The sequence below is a fragment of the Marmota monax genome, unplaced genomic scaffold (genome assembly GCF_021218885.2).
Source record: "Marmota monax isolate L192 unplaced genomic scaffold, Marmota_monax_Labrador192_F-V1.1 WCK01_AAM20220418_F8-fsc00353, whole genome shotgun sequence".
NCBI lineage: Eukaryota > Metazoa > Chordata > Mammalia > Rodentia > Sciuridae > Marmota > Marmota monax.
In genome coordinates, this window is record NW_026692700.1 from 178,628 (window position 1) to 195,191 (window position 16,564).

Consider the following 16,564-nt stretch of genomic DNA (forward strand, 5'->3'; position numbering starts at 1 on the left):
CCTAGTTGTCTGCCCAGTCACTTGCCACCATCGTCCTCTCAGAGAGGATAGTTGCTCCCTATACTGCCCAGAGCCTGCCCTCAGAGGATTCCGTGTGTGTCACCACTGGTGGTTAATTATGCTTATGCTTCTCTGCACGCTTGTCATGGTATGTGCCCACTCTGTTTTAGCTATACTGATTTGGCTTTATATACACAAACTTTCTCATGAAGTTCACATAGAACACCAGTCACAGGTATAGCTCATGTGCCTGTTCATAGTGGATTGTTCTCCAGAAACTCCCCTTGGCCCTTCCCCAGGTGTTATTCCCCATGGTAACCACTGTCCTGATTTGTCACCCCAAGTTCATCTTTTCTGATTTTGAGCTTTTTGCAGTTGGAGATCATATAGATGTTCCCTTTTATTTCTCTCTGTGGGCAAGGTCCTTATTCTGGGCAGCTGTATCCTTGGAGGAGTCTTGCTCAGGGTTTCATGCCTGGAGCTCACTCAGTACATGTTCTGGCTGGACATGTGTTGCACGCCTGTAATCCTAGTGGTCTGGGAGGCTGAGACAGGAGGATTGCAAGTATAAGGCCAGCTGAGGCAACTTAGCGAGACCCTCTCCCAAATAAATAAAAAGTTGGAGACATAGCTCAGGGGAAGAGCACTCCTGGGTTTATTCCCCAGTACCAGAGGAAAAAGAGGCGTGTGTTCTGCTTGCACATCTTCACATGCCTGTCACATGCTGTGGCTGAGCCAGCAGAGTCCTGACTCCTCATTTCTCCTCCTCTTCCTCTTGTCTCCCTCTAGGTGACCGGGCTGCATACTGCAAGGCCGCCAATAAGCGGGTCATGGATGTGATCCACTCCGCCCGGACTCGCCAGCAGATGCTGCATGCCCAGACCTTCCACGGGGACTCCTTACTGACACAGGAGGAGGCAGCAGCTGCTGGTGATCGCAGACCAGCACCCGACACCTGGATTTATCCATTGATACAGATGAAGCCCTTTGAGATCCAGATTGATGAGATTGTCACAGAGACCCTGCTGACTGAGGCTGAGCGAGGTGCTAGGGTCTACCTTACAACGGGCTACTTCAATCTGACCCAGGCCTACATGGACCTGGTCTTGGGTACACGGGCAGAGTACCAGATCCTGCTGGCCTCTCCAGAGGTGAATGGCTTCTTTGGAGCCAAGGGGGTGGCAGGTGCCATCCCTGCAGCCTATGTGCACATTGAGCGGCAGTTCTATAGCGAGGTGTGCAGCCTGGGGCAGCAGGAGCGAGTTCAGCTACAGGAATACTGGAGGAGGGGCTGGACATTCCATGCCAAAGGTATGTGGTGGCTGGCCTCAGGATTGCTCCAACATGGGGGAGGCTTTTGGTGGTGGGGCGCGGCACACTCTTGGCGTTCTGGCAGGGACTGGGCTAGCTGTACTGTGCTGGCCCCTGCGGAACACCCGCCATGCCCGTGGTACTCCATCCTTTCTCCCATGGTGCTCATGGTGCTCCCCCAGGCCCAGTGGGGTGGTCTTGAGTCCTGGGGAGGTGAGGGTTAAAATACTCAAGTCAATTTTTTGGCAAGGGGAGTACTAGGGATTGAACCCTGCGCACTTTACCACTGAACTCCATCCCCAGCCTTTTTAATTTTTTTATTTTGAGACAGGGTTTCACTTAAGTTGTTTAGGGTGCCTTGAACTTTCAATCCTCCTGTCTCAGCCTCCCGAGTTGCTGGGATTACAGACGGGTGCTACTTCAAGCAAATGTTAGTTGTGGGAAATCTCTTTCTTTTACACACCAAAGACTAACAAATGGAAACCATTTTGGTGACTCTTGTAAAAAATGCAGTACATGTAATCTCAGACAGGGACTGGATATGACTTAGTCACATCTCATCATGGTGCTTCTGCTTGTTGGCAGAGCAACGATCATCAGGGATCTTGGGTTTGCCATCAACATCCTTTTTCTTTCTTTTTCTCACCATTTCTTCTTTGTTTTCTCCAGTGTGCCAGTCTCCACCTTTTTCTCCCTGTAACTCAGAAAATGGAACCAGTATTCTTCAATGTTTAGTTCTTATTGATGAATGTCCTATATACTTAACGTCTAGGTGGGAAGTGAGTTCTAGTCCAGATCAGTTTTTTATTGTGATCCCTCTCAGATATCTAGTAGCACAGCCCAGGTGGGGGCATATTCTTATGTGTACCTTTTTGAACTGTGATGAAGTACATTTAAAACCTCAAGCTTATTGGGCATGGTGGCACACGTCTGCAATTCCATTGGCTCTGGAGGCTGAAGCATGAGGGTCTAGATTCCAAGCCAGCCTCAGCAACTTAGCAAGGCCATAAGCAACTGATTGAGACCCTGTCTCTAGACAAAATATGAAGAAAGGGCTGGGGATGTGGCTCAGCAGTTAAGTGCCCCTGGGTTCAATCCCCAGTGTTAAGAAAAACCTCAAGCTTATGGTACAGCCCTGTAATCTCAGCTACTTGGAAGATCAAGGCAGGAGAATCACACGTTTGAGGTCAAACTCGGCAACTTAAACCCTGTCTGAAAAAAAGGGGTGCAGAGGCAGGGCTGGGCTTGTAGCTCAGTTGTCCAGCATGTGTGAGGCCCTGGGTTTGATCCTTAGCACTGAGTAAAACAAAATTCTAGTGTTTCCCAGTGGGCTTGCCCTTTGACTGCTGGGCGTTGTGAGTATGCCTACCTCTAGAGTGCTGACCTGAGAGTTTAAGAGGAATGGACAGTCCTAGGGACTTGGGCTGGGAATTCCATATGTGGCTCTTCTGGCTTCTTTTTGGGCAGTCCTGAGGCCTCTTTTGCTCACCCTGGCTGTTTTGCCCATCCTTAATCTTTTAGAAGAGCTGAGCTAGGGAGGATGGTGCTGTTGCTTTGGCCTCTTTCTTGGGTGCCATGCGTATGCCTGTGTCATCGAAGACATCTTTAAATTCCTAGGTCAAACCCTTTTTTCAATCTCCTAAAACTAGCATTTTCAGTGTGGATACATTTTAAGAAGCACTAACATTTAGGCCATCCAAGACCTGAGTCTAGCTTTCTGGGTGAACCTACCCTGGTAATTTATTTATTTATTTTTTGCAGAGCTGGGGGTTGACCCCAGGGTCTTATACATTCTAGGCAGGTGCTTAGCTCCTAGCCGCAGCCCCAGCCCTTAACTTGGTGTGTTTACTCCCTATACCTAGGAGATTTTGCTGCCCAGCCTTAGAAAACATGGTGAGGCTCCTGGCTTGTCCACACTGGCCCCATTGTGTTTTGAGGCCCCACACCTGCCTAGGCAGGTGGCATTGCTTGCTGTGGGAAGTGACTGCCCCATTGTACTGTTGGACTCATCCTAGCATGTCATGGACGGAACTAGCCTGGCGGTCAGGTGTCTCAGGATGGGTAGGGCCGGCAGGGAGGTGTGTGGAAAGTATTTTCAGGTTGGCCTTGTTCCTTCTGGGAATCACAACAGTGCCCTGGGGTGGGGCATCAGAGGAAGAGCTGAGCAGCTGGGAGAAGCTTTGAGCTTTGAAGAGGTACCAGGGTGTAGCCCAGGCCCAGGCTGAGTGGAGGCACAGCTGTGCAGCGCTCTTCAGCTGCTCCAGCTCCGCCTGCAGGAATTGTGGTATTGTGGTCCTTCAGAGGCACTAGGGAGTCGCCACAGGCGTACCAGTGCAGCTCCGAGGAAGAGTCTCTGTGGCGACTCCCTAGTACCTTTGAAGCAGAAGTACCCAACTGGCTTTTCCAGTGTGCCTCACCTTTTCCCGGATTATGTGCTCCTACTGCTCCCTCCCTTCTACGCTGGTATGGGTGGGGCTCTGCCCTCTGGGAGTGCAGAGTTGGTGGGGAGGCATGGAGATCCCAGGGCACATGTGGGTGTGTGTGTATGGCAGAGGTGGGTGGTTGGGGGCCAGATGGTGCATGGAGGAAGTTCTTGTGAGCAGAGCATCCTTAAGCCAGGAGCTAGAGTCATTCCATGCTGAAGTGCAAGGCCAGCGTCCCTCCTTGCTTGGTGGCTATCATCCATAGTGGGGTCTTAGCAGCCCTTTCTGGCTCACCTGTTAATGGTCGTTTCCCTAAAGCAGCCTGTGTCAGGAGACGGTTGTGGTTTGTGGATTTGGATTGCTGGTGCGCTGGACCATTTCCTGTAAGGCTCATGCTAGGTACAAGTTGCGGGCCTGTTTGAGCCCCAGAAAGTTTTGATCACTGTGTAGCCAATACCACAATTCCTTTACCCAATTCTCCTGTGGGATGGGCCTGATCTGATCTTGTCTTTTCCTGCTCCCAGAAGCCTTGGAGAGTGAGCCCGGGGCCCTAGATTCCAGATCCCTACACACTGGCAGCATCCCTGGGAATCAGACCACAGGAAACTTCGAGGACTGTGTGTTGGACTGCTGATGGCCCTGTAAGGGTGGCTCTGCAGGGAAGGTGGGTTTGGTTCCTGCCCTGGGGAAGCCTGAAGGCGAGGCTGGGAGAGACAGTCTTCTGTGGGAAATGACCACACTGGTTAAGTGGTGCCAGTGGGTTTCAGTGCAGCTTGATGGCAGGAAATCCAAAGGTCTTTAGTATTTTGTGTTATCAGATGTTGCTGGGAACATCCAGCAGTTGCTCAGATGCCTTGTTGGAGAGATCCTTGTGTGGTGACTAGTGGTGGAAGTGGTGTTTATTCTGTTCCCCAGCCCGACTAGAGGTTTACCTCACTTGCAGACTTTGCTCATTTCTTATTTATCTATTTTTTTTTTAGTAGTGAGGATTGAACCCAAGACCTGATACATGCTAGGCAAGCATTCTACCACTGAGCTACATCCCCCGCCCTTTTTATATTTTATTTTGAGACAGGTTCTTCCTAAGTTACTGAGTGAGATGGCCTTGAAGCTGTCTTCCTGCCTCAGCCACCTGAGCCCCTGGGATCACAGGCGTGCACCGCTGCGCCCAAGAGCTCACTTCATTGTTTCTTAATAGACTTCAGTTTTGTGACGTATTTTAGTAAACTAGCCAGAGGTGCCTTCTGTTTAACATCATGCCCTAGAGACTCCTTTTGCCATATGGATTATCTGTTTAGTCTTGTGTTTCACTTTTGCAAAGGACACCTCTTCCGAAGATCTGGTGTCAGTGTGCTTTAGTATAGACGTTACCGCATGTTTGCCCAGGACCCTGGTTCTTGGTTCAGTTTTACCCTGGGTAGAAGCTGAAGGAATGGTTCAGTTTCCTTTCTGTCAAGTAGGGTGATGGCACTGAATTAACAGGAGAGCAGGGTGGCAGGATGCACATTGACTTTCTTTAGCATGACCAGTGGCATAAGCCAGGAGGGATGCCTCTGGGGTCATGAGACTGGTGCTGTGTTGACATCGAGGGCCTGGGCTAGGAGTGGCTCAGTTAGCTCAGAGCAGATGATTGACAGTTGGACAAAAGTCTCGTTCTCTAGATGTGGGGTCTCTGGCTTTGTTACCTGTACACATGGGGGTATGTTCTGATAAGTCCATTTTAAGTTGAAGATAATGTGAGTTGAAAGTAACATAAGGAAAATACTGTGAGTTGAAAACACTTGATGCACTTAACCTGCTGACCTCCCAGCTGAGCCCCAGGAACACAGTGGAGTGCCAGTGGTCCCTCATCACTCGAGCCTGTGGGAGCTGCAGCGTGGTGCTGCCACCCAGCATCACCAGAATGTATACCTGTACCTCGTATTGCTCCCCTGGAAGAATAAAAAATTGGAGTTTTTCAGTGGTAGAGCACTTGCCTGGTATGTATGAGGCCCTGGGTTCCATTCCTAACACCACACACAAAACAATGAAAAATAAGACAAGTCAAGTTCCATGGAGTGTGTCTTCTTGCCCACCTTCTTCAAGTTGCTGCCTTGTTGGGAGCCATTGGGAGTTGGTCTGTGGAGTTCTGCTGCTGCTCTCCCTGCCTCTGGGTGGTGAAGGACAGCTTGAAGCCAGAGGCCTTCACCTGCAACTCTTGGGTCCCCAGAATGGGAGTCCTCAGGAGCTCCCCTTGGTATGCGGCTGGGCAGCCCTCCGTGTTAGCAGCAGGCTGCCGGCTGCTCCTATGACTCATGGTTTGCCAGTTTCCTGTTGCCTGGCCCTCATTCCTTGCCCTGTAGGTGTGGCAGCACGAGGTTCTGGGAGCCAGGGAAGAATCCGGACTCTGCCCAGAGGCTACTTTAGATGCTGCAGCAGACTCATCTGATTGGGCCCCGGGCCCACCCGCCCCCAGCCTGGTCCCTGTAGAGCACTGGGGTGGGGAGGAGAGCCCAGCTGCCTGCCATTTTCAGCCTGTAAGTGTAGTGTGCCACATGCTGGAGACTCACCTTGAGGTCTGTGACAGCCCACAGCTTCAGCAGAGGCTGAGTGTGAGGTATCAAGCTGTGTTCCAGCCTGTCGGCTTCCTGCCCGTGGAGGGGTGAGGCCAGGGCAGCGCTCACACTCAACTCCAGCTTCTTGCTGAGAGCGTGAAATAGGCCAACCATGTCCCAACCCTGTCCTGAGAGCCAGCAGCCCTCTCGACAGGGACCGTGCCCACACTGTGCACCTAGGTGCAGGATCTATGTGTGGGCTGAGCCCTGGGCTTGCATTTTAGGGGAGGATCAGAAAATGAGTTCATTGAGTTTAGATCGATGACTTCATTTGTTCTGGATTCAGTACTCTACGTTAACAACACCACGTGTGTGGCCAGGGTGGAGCAGGGCCATAGGATTGAGAGATTTCTGGCTCCTGCTGACAGCGGAATCTGTTAATGATTGTGAGAATTTCACTATTTTTATTGTCTTCCTGATAGGCTGATTGACATGGTGCCTACAAGTGAACTGATGGTGAGAGCCAGAAGCCCCACCCTGTGAGCCTTTGCGGCAGTGGGAAGGCTCTCACCTGGAACCCTTCCGGGGTGCTCCGCTTAGGGCTGTGCTGGTGCATACTGTCGCCTCAGGCTGAGGTGCACGGGAGGAGTTTCAGAGAGTTGTTCTGACACCAGAGCCAGCAGGTGCTTTTCCCTGGAGCGGAGGCCAGGGTGACTTTTTTCTCCTTGTTTTTTACCAGGGCCTGATTGCAGACTACTGTAGGGGCCTGCAGGGGAGATGCATACGTGTGGGTTTCTGGGCAAGATCCTGAGAGAATGCCCCTGATCTAAAGTATCCTTGAGCTTCTGCTTTCGAACCTTACTTAATCTAATCTTTTGTTGGAAGAGTCATCGTTACTCATTTTATTCAAACAGATATTTATTGAGGTCCTACCATGTGTCGTACATCATTCAAAGCAGTGGAATTAGCTCACTGGGCCAAGAGGGACTTCTTGTCTCCTGGGGCTTTCAGTCTAATTGGAAGCAGAAGGAGAGCAGAGGAATTCGTACCAATACACGTCAGGTGAACAAGACCAAGTTAGGAGAAGGGATCCAGGCTGACGGGCCTAAGAGCCAGGGAGGGCCCCTCTGAGGACCTGACATTTGGGCAGAGCCTAAGTGAAGAGAGAGAGAGAGTGGCCCACGTCTGCCTTGGGCAGGAGCGACCCAGGCAGGGGGCAGACAGTAAAGCCCTATGGGCTTCCTAGGCTTGCAGAACTGCATGGGCTGGGATGGGGCCTGTGCCATCCTGCAGGAGGTGTCTAGGGCCTCTGCAGGAGACTGAAAAGTGCTGTGAACTGGCTTTTGCATCAGATGGACAAGGTGACTGTTGAGAAGGGCAGAGGCTGGTGTCACTTTTTCGAGAAGGAGGCCCAGAGCTGGGTGGCAGCAGGGGCCTTTGACTTGAGTCCAGCTCTGTCCTCATGTGGCCTTCCACTCACGTGCTTTCTGCTGGGCTCCAGGCGGTCATGGCTGCCTTGGCCTCCCCTGCTCCCTAGGGTCCCAGGTCTGCAGTCCTCCTCTGCCTTGTGAACAGCCTGCACCCCAGTCTGCTCCTAAAGTCACTTTCTCCATAGCAGGGTGCTTCCCCCTACTTCCTGCTGCAGTTCCTGCTGGTTCCTGGAATGGTAGAGATGTTGGGCCCAAAGGTCAGGCCCTGGGGTGAGGAGCTGGGGCTTGATAACATTTTATGGCCCTGCACCGGAAGCATGTTTCCCGACAGCAAGTCCCTGCGTCTTCCCTGTGCACGCACAGCCAGCATCCTGAGCTGCAGGCCTGACAGGAGCAAAGGAGATGAAACTGCACTTCAGGGGTTTTCTTGATTTCCCCACCCGCTGGAAATTTCCCAGCTGTTCTCAGGGTGCAGACCAGTGATGAACTTGCCTTCCTGGAAGAGTTCAGATGGAGGGAGACCGCTTTCCCAGCAGGGCTCCCTGGGACACAGGTGCCCTGTGCCACCTCTGGTAGTGTGGGCAGTGTCCCTCCTTGGTAGTGTTTTTCACTATCTCAGTGGATCTCACCAGTGGGTATAGATCACTGTCTCAGTGGATCTCACCAGTGGGGACCAGGCTTGCCATTTGCTCTTTAGTTTTTCTTTTCTTTTGTGGCACTGGGGATTGAATCCAGGGCCTCACATATGCTAGGCAAGTGCTTTACCACTGAGCTGTACCCCAGCCCTTTATATTTTATTTAAAACAGGGTGTCGCTAAGTTGCTGAGGCTGTCCTTGAATTTCGGTCTTCCTGCCTCAGCCTCCTGAGTCACTGGGATTACAGGTGTCCCAGTGTTTATAAGAGGCTGCTGTTGTCATGAGAAGAGTAGGGACTAGCTTCAGCAGGTGGGAGGAATCTCTTGTCTTGGGGCTGAGGCTGCTGGAGTTCCTACCCTGTGTCTCATCTCTCCCGGCTCCATGCTCTGGGAGCGTTGGCGTGGGGTAAGGCATGTGCATGTGAAGAGCGGCCAGTGCAGAGAGCAGCCTTCCCTTGGACCCCACAGAGGGGACAGCCTGCCCTGCGTGTGGCCTCTTGAATTATCTGCACAGCCTGAGGCCCCATTGATGAAGTGGGTACAGGGCAAGCAACTGGCTTTGATGTGGCCCTCTGTAAGGGAGGGGACGAGCCCATTACAGGAACAGGCGGCAGGGCCTCGTCACCTCTTACCCAAGCTGTTCTTGGAAATGCTCCTGCTCTGAGTGAGAATTAGGAAATGGTCTTCTATTTTGGGAACGTGGTGTGTGTTACAGACTGCCAGCTGTGGTCATGCAGGTCTCAGGCCTTTAAGAGCATCCCATTGGTGGAGGAGACGTGGTGGGAAGTTGATCCCGTGCATTTGCCCACAGGGGCCTACAAGCACGTGGTAACACACTGGGCTGGGTTTTCTGGTGTGAGTGAGGGTGCGGTGAGGAGGAAAGTGTGGAGGCCATGCTGAATCCATGCTGCCCGGAAGAAGAGGATGTTTTGAGCAGCATACGTCCTTGGGAGGTCAGGTTTTGGGAATCTTCTGTTAGGAGTAGGTTTTTGGGGGGCTGAATTGTGAAAGCAGGTCTTGGGATTTGGGAGGTTATAGAATGAGGACCTGCCTGTTGTCTTAGACGACAGGTCAGGATTCTGAGAGAACCCACGACCTTTGTTACAGAAATGTCTCCAGGGTATGGTCAGACACACAGTCTTCCTGCTGATCCTTGACCCATCTCCTAGCAAAAAATGGGAACCAGTGTTTCTCTGAGAGAGACAGAAACTTGCAGGGCCCTCAGGTTCTCTCCTTTGTTGGCCCAGATGGACTTTGCTGAGTGCAGTCGAAAGGGAAGTCCTTAAGCCCCACTGCCAGTGAGAGCAGAGGTCTGGCCTGGAGCCCCTCTGGGCTTCCTGGCTTTCTGGTGTGTTAACAGCTTGAAATAGGGAGGCTGGGTAAGGGAGACTGTGTGTCCCCTGTCTGGAGGCAGGAAGGGCGGCTGTGTGTCCTCAGGCAGGCCTGTTCTTTCTTACCCAGTGCCTTGTCTCTCCTTGGTGACAGCACAATCGGCTGGCCCAGGCAGAGGGTTGCTGTTCCTTACCTGCTGCTTCCCGTGCCTCTTCCCTTGCCTCCCGCCCTGGGGTTGGGGATAGCAGCTGCTGCCCATGCGGGCCTGAGCTTCACCGGCAGCTTTGGCAGGCCCAGAGATGGCAGAGGCAGTTCACAGAGCTGGGATTGAAGCCCTGCTCTCCCTGGGGCACAATTGTGGGCGGCCTGTGAGAGCCAACCTTAGGCCAGCTTCGCTGGGTTCCCCCAAGGAACCCAGCTGCTCATCCTGTGTGGGACCCAAGGCCATAGCACAGAGTGGTGGGGAGTGCAGAGCAGCATTGGCTGGGGTGTCTGTTGCGCCCCAGCACAGGGTGTGGGGGTGGACCTCCTGGCCACCTCTCGACCAGAGAGCCTGGCCAGCTGCTTTTCTCTTAGGTTGACACAGTGCGTGGTGTGGATGTTGGCAGATTCTATGCTCATTTTCTGTCTGCCCATTTCCTTTTCCCTGCAGGCCTCTGGCTGTACCTGGCAGGGAGCAGCCTGCCCTGTCTCACGCTGATTGGCTCTCCTAATTTTGGGTACAGGTCAGTTCACCGGGACCTGGAGGCCCAGATCGCCATCGTGACAGAGAGCCGATCCCTGCAGCAGCAGCTCCACCAGGTTGGTTGAAGCAGTGGGATTCCTGGGTGTGCGGGGGGGCGGGGGGGGGGGTGCGGCTGGTACCCAGCCTGGCCCAGGTTCACTGGGCTGCTCCAAGAGCTGTCTCCTGCCATTGTCTGCTGAGGCAGTGAGACTAGGACTGAGAAAGACATCTTGAGTTCCCCCAGGTCTGCAGTGAGGGGGTAGTGGGGCCTTTCAGAGACCTGCGTCAGAGAAGCCTTGGAAGATCAGGCCCTTGGTCTTGCAGCTGCGGGGCGGTATGGACTCATGTCTTGGGGACTTGTCCTATACTGTTCAGAGGGCCTACCTCTTCGAAGAACAAGGGCAGCTCTTTAAGGGCCAGCAGTGGATTTGGCCTTCTCTAGATGGTAGCAGTGTTTTGTTTTCTCTTTAGATAACAATGTAACCAAGAATTCACGTATGATTTTACATAGACTTTAGTATTTGGTCACCTACAACAATATTGATGGACTTTTGAAAAGGAAGCACAGGCCCCATATGGGTGCGGCCTGCAGTGCTTTGGGTTCTTGAGGGTGTGAGCCTTTCCTTGGGCAGCGTTAGCTTCCCCTCCTGAGTCACAGGTGTGCAGAAACGTGCTGTAGGCCAGGCTTTGGAAGCCCAGGGCTGACCCGTTCAGCGTTCACTGCAGCGTTGGGAAGTGCTGCTGAGCTCTTGGACGGGGAGGGGGTGCTGCCTCGTTCCCTGGGCCTCCTCCTGCAGTCTCCTGTCCATGGAAGAGCAGGCCTGGGTGGCCCTGGGACACTGGATTTATCCAGCAGCTTTCTTCTTGCAGGGAGACATAGCAAGCTGTGGAAGAAGCCCCCACAAGCTGAGAGATTCCATTGTAAGGGGGCAGCCACTGGCCTCAGATCCTAGCTTATAGGAAAGACAGACTGGAGCTCTTATCCCCGGGATCTGGACTCTGGCCTCCAGGACAGAGAGAACTGTGTGCACAGACGGCCCAACTATAGAGTTGTTGGTTATTTTGGCCTGGGGTGGGGACGAGTTGTGTGGGGAATCTGGGTTGACTTGAGAAGTAAGTGCCCCAGGCCTATGCCCAGGGTCTTGGTACTGACCGTTCCCCACTTCCTGAGTCAGGGAACTCAACCCACATCCTGGATCTTGAGAAAAGCTGGGCCAGTTGTGGTTGGGAGCTGCTTTCTCAAATAACATATTTGGGATATTTTCTTCCCAAACCTGAGTCTCAGGGGCTTTGGATTGTGGGAGGGTGGTAAGAGATTGATTCTATGCTTGTGAATTGCAGAAATGCATTTCTAGATTATTCTGCTGGTCTGCCTCTGTGCCAGGACTACAGTGCCTGGTCCTCGAGCGCCAAGTACTACTGGGGCTGTGCAGCCAGCCACACACCAGAAAGTCCCTGCAGCCCCAGCAGCTGGGGTCTTTGCTCTCAGCAGCTGCTGCTGTAGTTCTGCTGGGACACAGGGAAGGGCCCTGGCCAGGTCACGTGGAGCTCTGGGAATGGGGAGATATCTTTATCAGAATCCGAAGTCCCTCCCTTCACTTAGTGCATACAATAAAAGTGGAAAGCTTCCTGGCTTTGTTCAGAGAACAGTTTTCCACTTGTGACCCAAGAAATGCTCCCTCGAAAAGCATTGTGACCCCGGCCAGCTGACTTCCTTCTCCATCCCTGTTGTGGAGTCTGAGGACACGGAAGTTGTGCTGGTAATCTCATCGCAGCCTTGGCTGCCTGTTCACTGAGAATGCAGGGCTGCAGTTGCAGACCCGCCCCTGAGACCAGAGCTGGCTCCTCCTGCAGGCACTTCCCACCAGGGATTTGGAGCTCAGCAGCAGCAATTGGGAGGCCATAGAATTAGCTCCCATGTTTGTGGCACCTGGAGCTGGGTAGAACAGCAGCTGAGGGTCTGCGCACGTGGACGTGGCCTCAGGTTGTGCTTCATGACCAGGGCAGCGAGCACAGCCAAGAGGGACAGCAGGAAGTGCAGCTGCCGACACCCGAGGTGACCTGGTCTTCCCTCACACAGCGTCCCTCTTGTGTGGCCCTGCATTTGTGGGACTGTGTGCCTGGTCATCCTGACAGGAGCCTCTGGATGGTGTGGACGCAGGCACAGCCTGGAATTCCTAGATAAGACGCTTGGTCCCCCGCCTGGTCTTGCGGCTCAGTCAGGAGAGGACAGCACCTAAGGGCACATGGCTTAAGAAAGTAACGTTCTCCTTCCAGAGAGCCTCCACACACTCGGAGGCAAAGCCTGTGCACGTGTTTCAGACGTGAAAGTAATAAACATTTTGTAAAGAAAAATTAGAAGAAACTAGCCTTTGGTCAGAGCTCCTCATTCCCTTTCATTCTGTGTATGCGTGGAAAGGCGTAACATTTTTTTAAAAAAGGAATTAGGATTACTGCTGGCCCTTCAAACCCACAGGTTTTGAATTCAAGGATTCAACCACCCATGGATCAAAATGGATGGAAAATCATTCCGTCTGTACTGAACATGTGCAGATTTCCCCCAAACAATACAGTGTGGCAAATATTTATACATAGCCTGTACCTTAAATACTACAGGTAAGGTGGAATTCAGAAGTCCCCCATGGGACGTGTCCACGCAGGCTGTGCATTTAAGTGCCAAGGACATGAGCATGCTCAGGGTTTGGTGTCTGTGGGGTCCTGGAGCCTGTTTCCCAAGAGTGCCAGGCATATACCCCACACCCAGCTCCTTCTGTCAGGTGTGCTGTGTGTTCTGCCCTGTTATCAAGCTTCCTGGGATGTGCTTGTCCCGTGGTGAATGCTGTCTTGCCGTGTGGATGTACTGGTAAGGAGCTTTGGGGCGTGTCAGTGGTTTCCAGTCTTTCCTGTCACGGTGCACTGTGGTAAGTGTCTGTGTGCAGACACCCTAGTGCTTGCTTCTGGGTGCACAGTTGCTGTTGTGGGAGAAGCTTGCAAGTGGAACGTTTAAGGCTCTTGATACCTGTTGCCAGATTGCCTTCCAGAGAGGTGACTCAGTGCCCCTTTCCACAGCAGTCCACGCCAGCCGGGATAATGACATCACAAAATGACTTTTTTACCAATTCGATGGAAGGAAAACTGTGTCTTATGTAAAAGGCATTTTTTTCTTGGTGGTGCTGGAATTGAGTGAGGGTGCTCTGCACTGCGTGCCAGGCACTTACTCTGCCCCTGGGCTGCCCAAGCCCAGGGCCTTGTCGTTGTGATATACACCAATTCATTTAGTGACAGTGAGCTTTTTTTTTTTTTTTTGCTGTTCCTTTTAGTCATTCATGACAGTAGGTCTGTTCTGACGTATTCACACAAATATGGAGTGTGTCTTATTCTAATTGGCCCTTGGTCATGGACGTAGGTGACGGCAAGACAGCTTTCCACAGTGTTTTTCCTACCAGGTGTGTTTCCTCCACTCCAAGTTGGAGACGTGCAAAGATGTGTCTTGGCATTGTCAGCAATGGGGCTTTGTAGCTTGTCCACAAGCATTGTGCCGCACCACGGTGGGCCTGCCCTGCCCTACTGCTGGGCACCCCCACACTTCTGGCCTGACATGTGTTTTCTGGCCTTGACACAGTGTTTGCCAGGCTGGTCTTAGGGCCGTGTTACCTGGTGCTGGAGGGGACTCTAACTACTTCTGTCTATTCTTCTTCCTTAGGAGCAAGAGCAGCTCTACTTGCGGTCAGGTGTGGTGTCCTCTGCCACCTTTGAGCAGCCCAGTCGGCAGGTGAAGCTGTGGGTGAAGATGGTGACTCCACTGATCAAGAACTTCTTCTGAGGACGCCAGGTGCTGTCTCTCGCACCGCCTCAGCTCAGTGTTGCCAAGAGCTTTGGGTAGGGCAGGGGTGGTCCGACTACCAGAGACCCTCTTGAAGGAACGAACCCTGAGGGCTCTTTCACCCCTTCCTTGGTTAAGCACGTGGAGGTTACTGTAGGATTGTGGAAAGCTGTCATCAAAGTTTTTGAAGACTGATGCTAAATTAGGAAGCTGGTTCACTTCTTATCAGGTACCAGTCACACCAAGTGCTGGGCCGCCTGTGTCAGCAGTGTGTACTCCCCTTCTGCCTTCCCGTGCCAGGGCCGTGCGAGGCCCTGGGTGAGAGGGAGGCAGAGCCTGTCCTTCCCTTCCCTTAGCTGAGCAGGACCCTGCAGGAGACAGCTATGGGAGGAGGACGAAGCCCTCCGGGAGTGGGGAGGGCTCTGGCCAGCTGAGCTCAGGACCACATGGTGGCTGAGCTGGACCTTGGGCTGCTGCCTTGCCGTCTCCCTGACGTCTGTGTGACGTGCAGTTAGGGAGGTGTGATGTTCTAGGTGTCAAGACATGCTCTGCCTACCAGAAAGCCACTGTTGGGTCCCACAGGCAGGTGCACCTTAGGGCTCACCCTAGCTACCCCTTGGCTGTCCTGATGCCTGGAGGTTGGGCAGGGAGTGGGTGGCTGCCGTGAGAGTGGGCTCTCTCTGGAGTGACCCTCTGTGTTCCAGATTCCTCAGGACCCTGAGCACACTCTGGAGGGCCCCAGATGGGGTTGGTTTCCTGGGTCCTCCGCACGTTGGCATGGTTAGGACTTCAGCTTGGGGGTACAGGGGAGTGAGGGGGTATAGTGGCACATGCTTCTCTGTTGGTAGAGTTCCTTGGCTCTTGACAACCTCATCTAAAAAAAAAAAAAATTGCATTTAATCCTGTAGTTTTTTCCTCATTATTTTAATTGCTTGTGTGTATGTGGAGGTGTACTGGTGATTGAACCAGGGACATTCTACCACTTAGCTATATCCCAGCCCTTTTTATTTTTATTTTTTGAGACAGGATGTTGCTGAGTTGCTGAGGCTGGCCTTGAACTTGCAATCCTCCTGCCTCAGCCTCCTGGGTTGCTGGGATTACAGGTGTGTGCCGCCTCACCCAGCTCATTTTAATGTTTTGTTTGTCTATTTGACCCAGTGTCCACGTACGCTGTACACCTTGTGATTGTTGATAATGCCAGCTCTCGTCTTGTGTCATCTCAAGCAGGGCATTTTGAATCTACCTGTCCTGTGTATTTATAGAAGTCCGTCCACCCTATCCATTGTCTTGAGCCAGTTTTAGAACTTATTGTGCAGTCTCAGCATGTCAGGATCTTGCACAAAGCATGAGCCTTCTGTAGGTGCCAGGAGTGGCAGCCCGACTTTAGGGGGCCAGACTGGAGAACTTCCCTGTGCCTCGTGCTTCTGGAAGCAGTCACTCTTGCTGGCCTCCTGAGAGGTGGCAGCTACCAGGACCATCTTTCCCAGGTTCTGGCTGTGTGGTGGGGCTCCAGGGCCCGAGCACCACTCTTCTACAAGGATGGCTGTAGTTTAAGCAGTTGGGCCTTGGCCACACTGCCCCGGGTTGTGTCACGGCCCTCAGACTAGTGCCTGGGGATGAGGAGACGCAGGAATGGCAGGGGCACTGGGTTTCTGTGTGGAGAGGCCTTCTCCATCAGCCCCCGCACTCCTAGGGTTTCTCCACCCCCGTGCGCAGCCTGGCCTGAGCAGTTCCTCTGTGCCCCTGCTCCCTCTGTCTCTGCTAATGGGAGTACTGGGCAGGCTCTCCAGAGACGCAGAGACTGGAGGCCCCTGGTTTCTCTTCCAAACCATGCTTTCCCCTCACTGTGGACAACCCAAAGGTGAATCATCTCTTGGAAAGTTTGGAGAGGATTTTCTCAACTACCCGCAATACGCACATGTGGAATAAATTACTGTTTTATTTTAGGCTCTAAAGGCAAAATTGGAAAAACTTCACATTTGCGGTTATTACCGGGGAATGGAGATGAGCTGCTGTGGCAGGCCATTGGCGGTCTTCTTTCTGTCCCTGCGGCCTGGTTATGAACGGCTGCAGTCACCCCTCCTGGCCAGCAGGGGTGGGTGTCCGACAGCCAGGGTCATTGGCACCAACTCTGCTTCCTTCCTTGGGCCCCGAGGGGTCGCGTTCCCTTCTGGATTTGAGTCAGACTTCCTGCACTGCACCACTTCTTCACCCATGGTTTGGGTGAATATGCATGTGAAAAAGATGGAGCGCCATTTCTTTCTAGAGTTCTTGCTTGCTAACGCTGTCACGCTCCCCCTGGGTTCCATCTTACCCGTGTAGGCTCTACACCTGCTTGCCCTGACTTGCGTC

At 52.8% G+C, this 16,564-nt stretch overlaps 1 protein-coding gene across 4 annotated transcripts in view; it reads left to right on the forward strand.

Annotated features, from left to right (window-relative positions):
* Pgs1 (phosphatidylglycerophosphate synthase 1) overlaps positions 1-16,564 on the forward strand; it is a 37,399-nt gene that overhangs the window by 18,929 nt on the left and 1,906 nt on the right. For 3 of the 4 annotated variants that reach the window (XR_009226964.1, XM_046446653.2, XM_046446655.2), the window contains exons 7-9: positions 790-1,311; positions 10,318-10,466; positions 14,093-14,221. Coding sequence is in view for 2 of the 4 variants with exons in the window: in XM_046446653.2 (XP_046302609.1) it covers positions 790-1,311; positions 10,318-10,466; positions 14,093-14,212 (791 nt within the window). In the remaining 2 variants the exon portion in view is untranslated. Of the gene's footprint in view, positions 1-789; positions 1,312-10,317; positions 10,467-14,092; positions 14,222-15,238; positions 15,316-16,564 lie in introns of all 4 variants that reach the window. The other variant, XR_009226963.1, reaches the window with a different exon arrangement.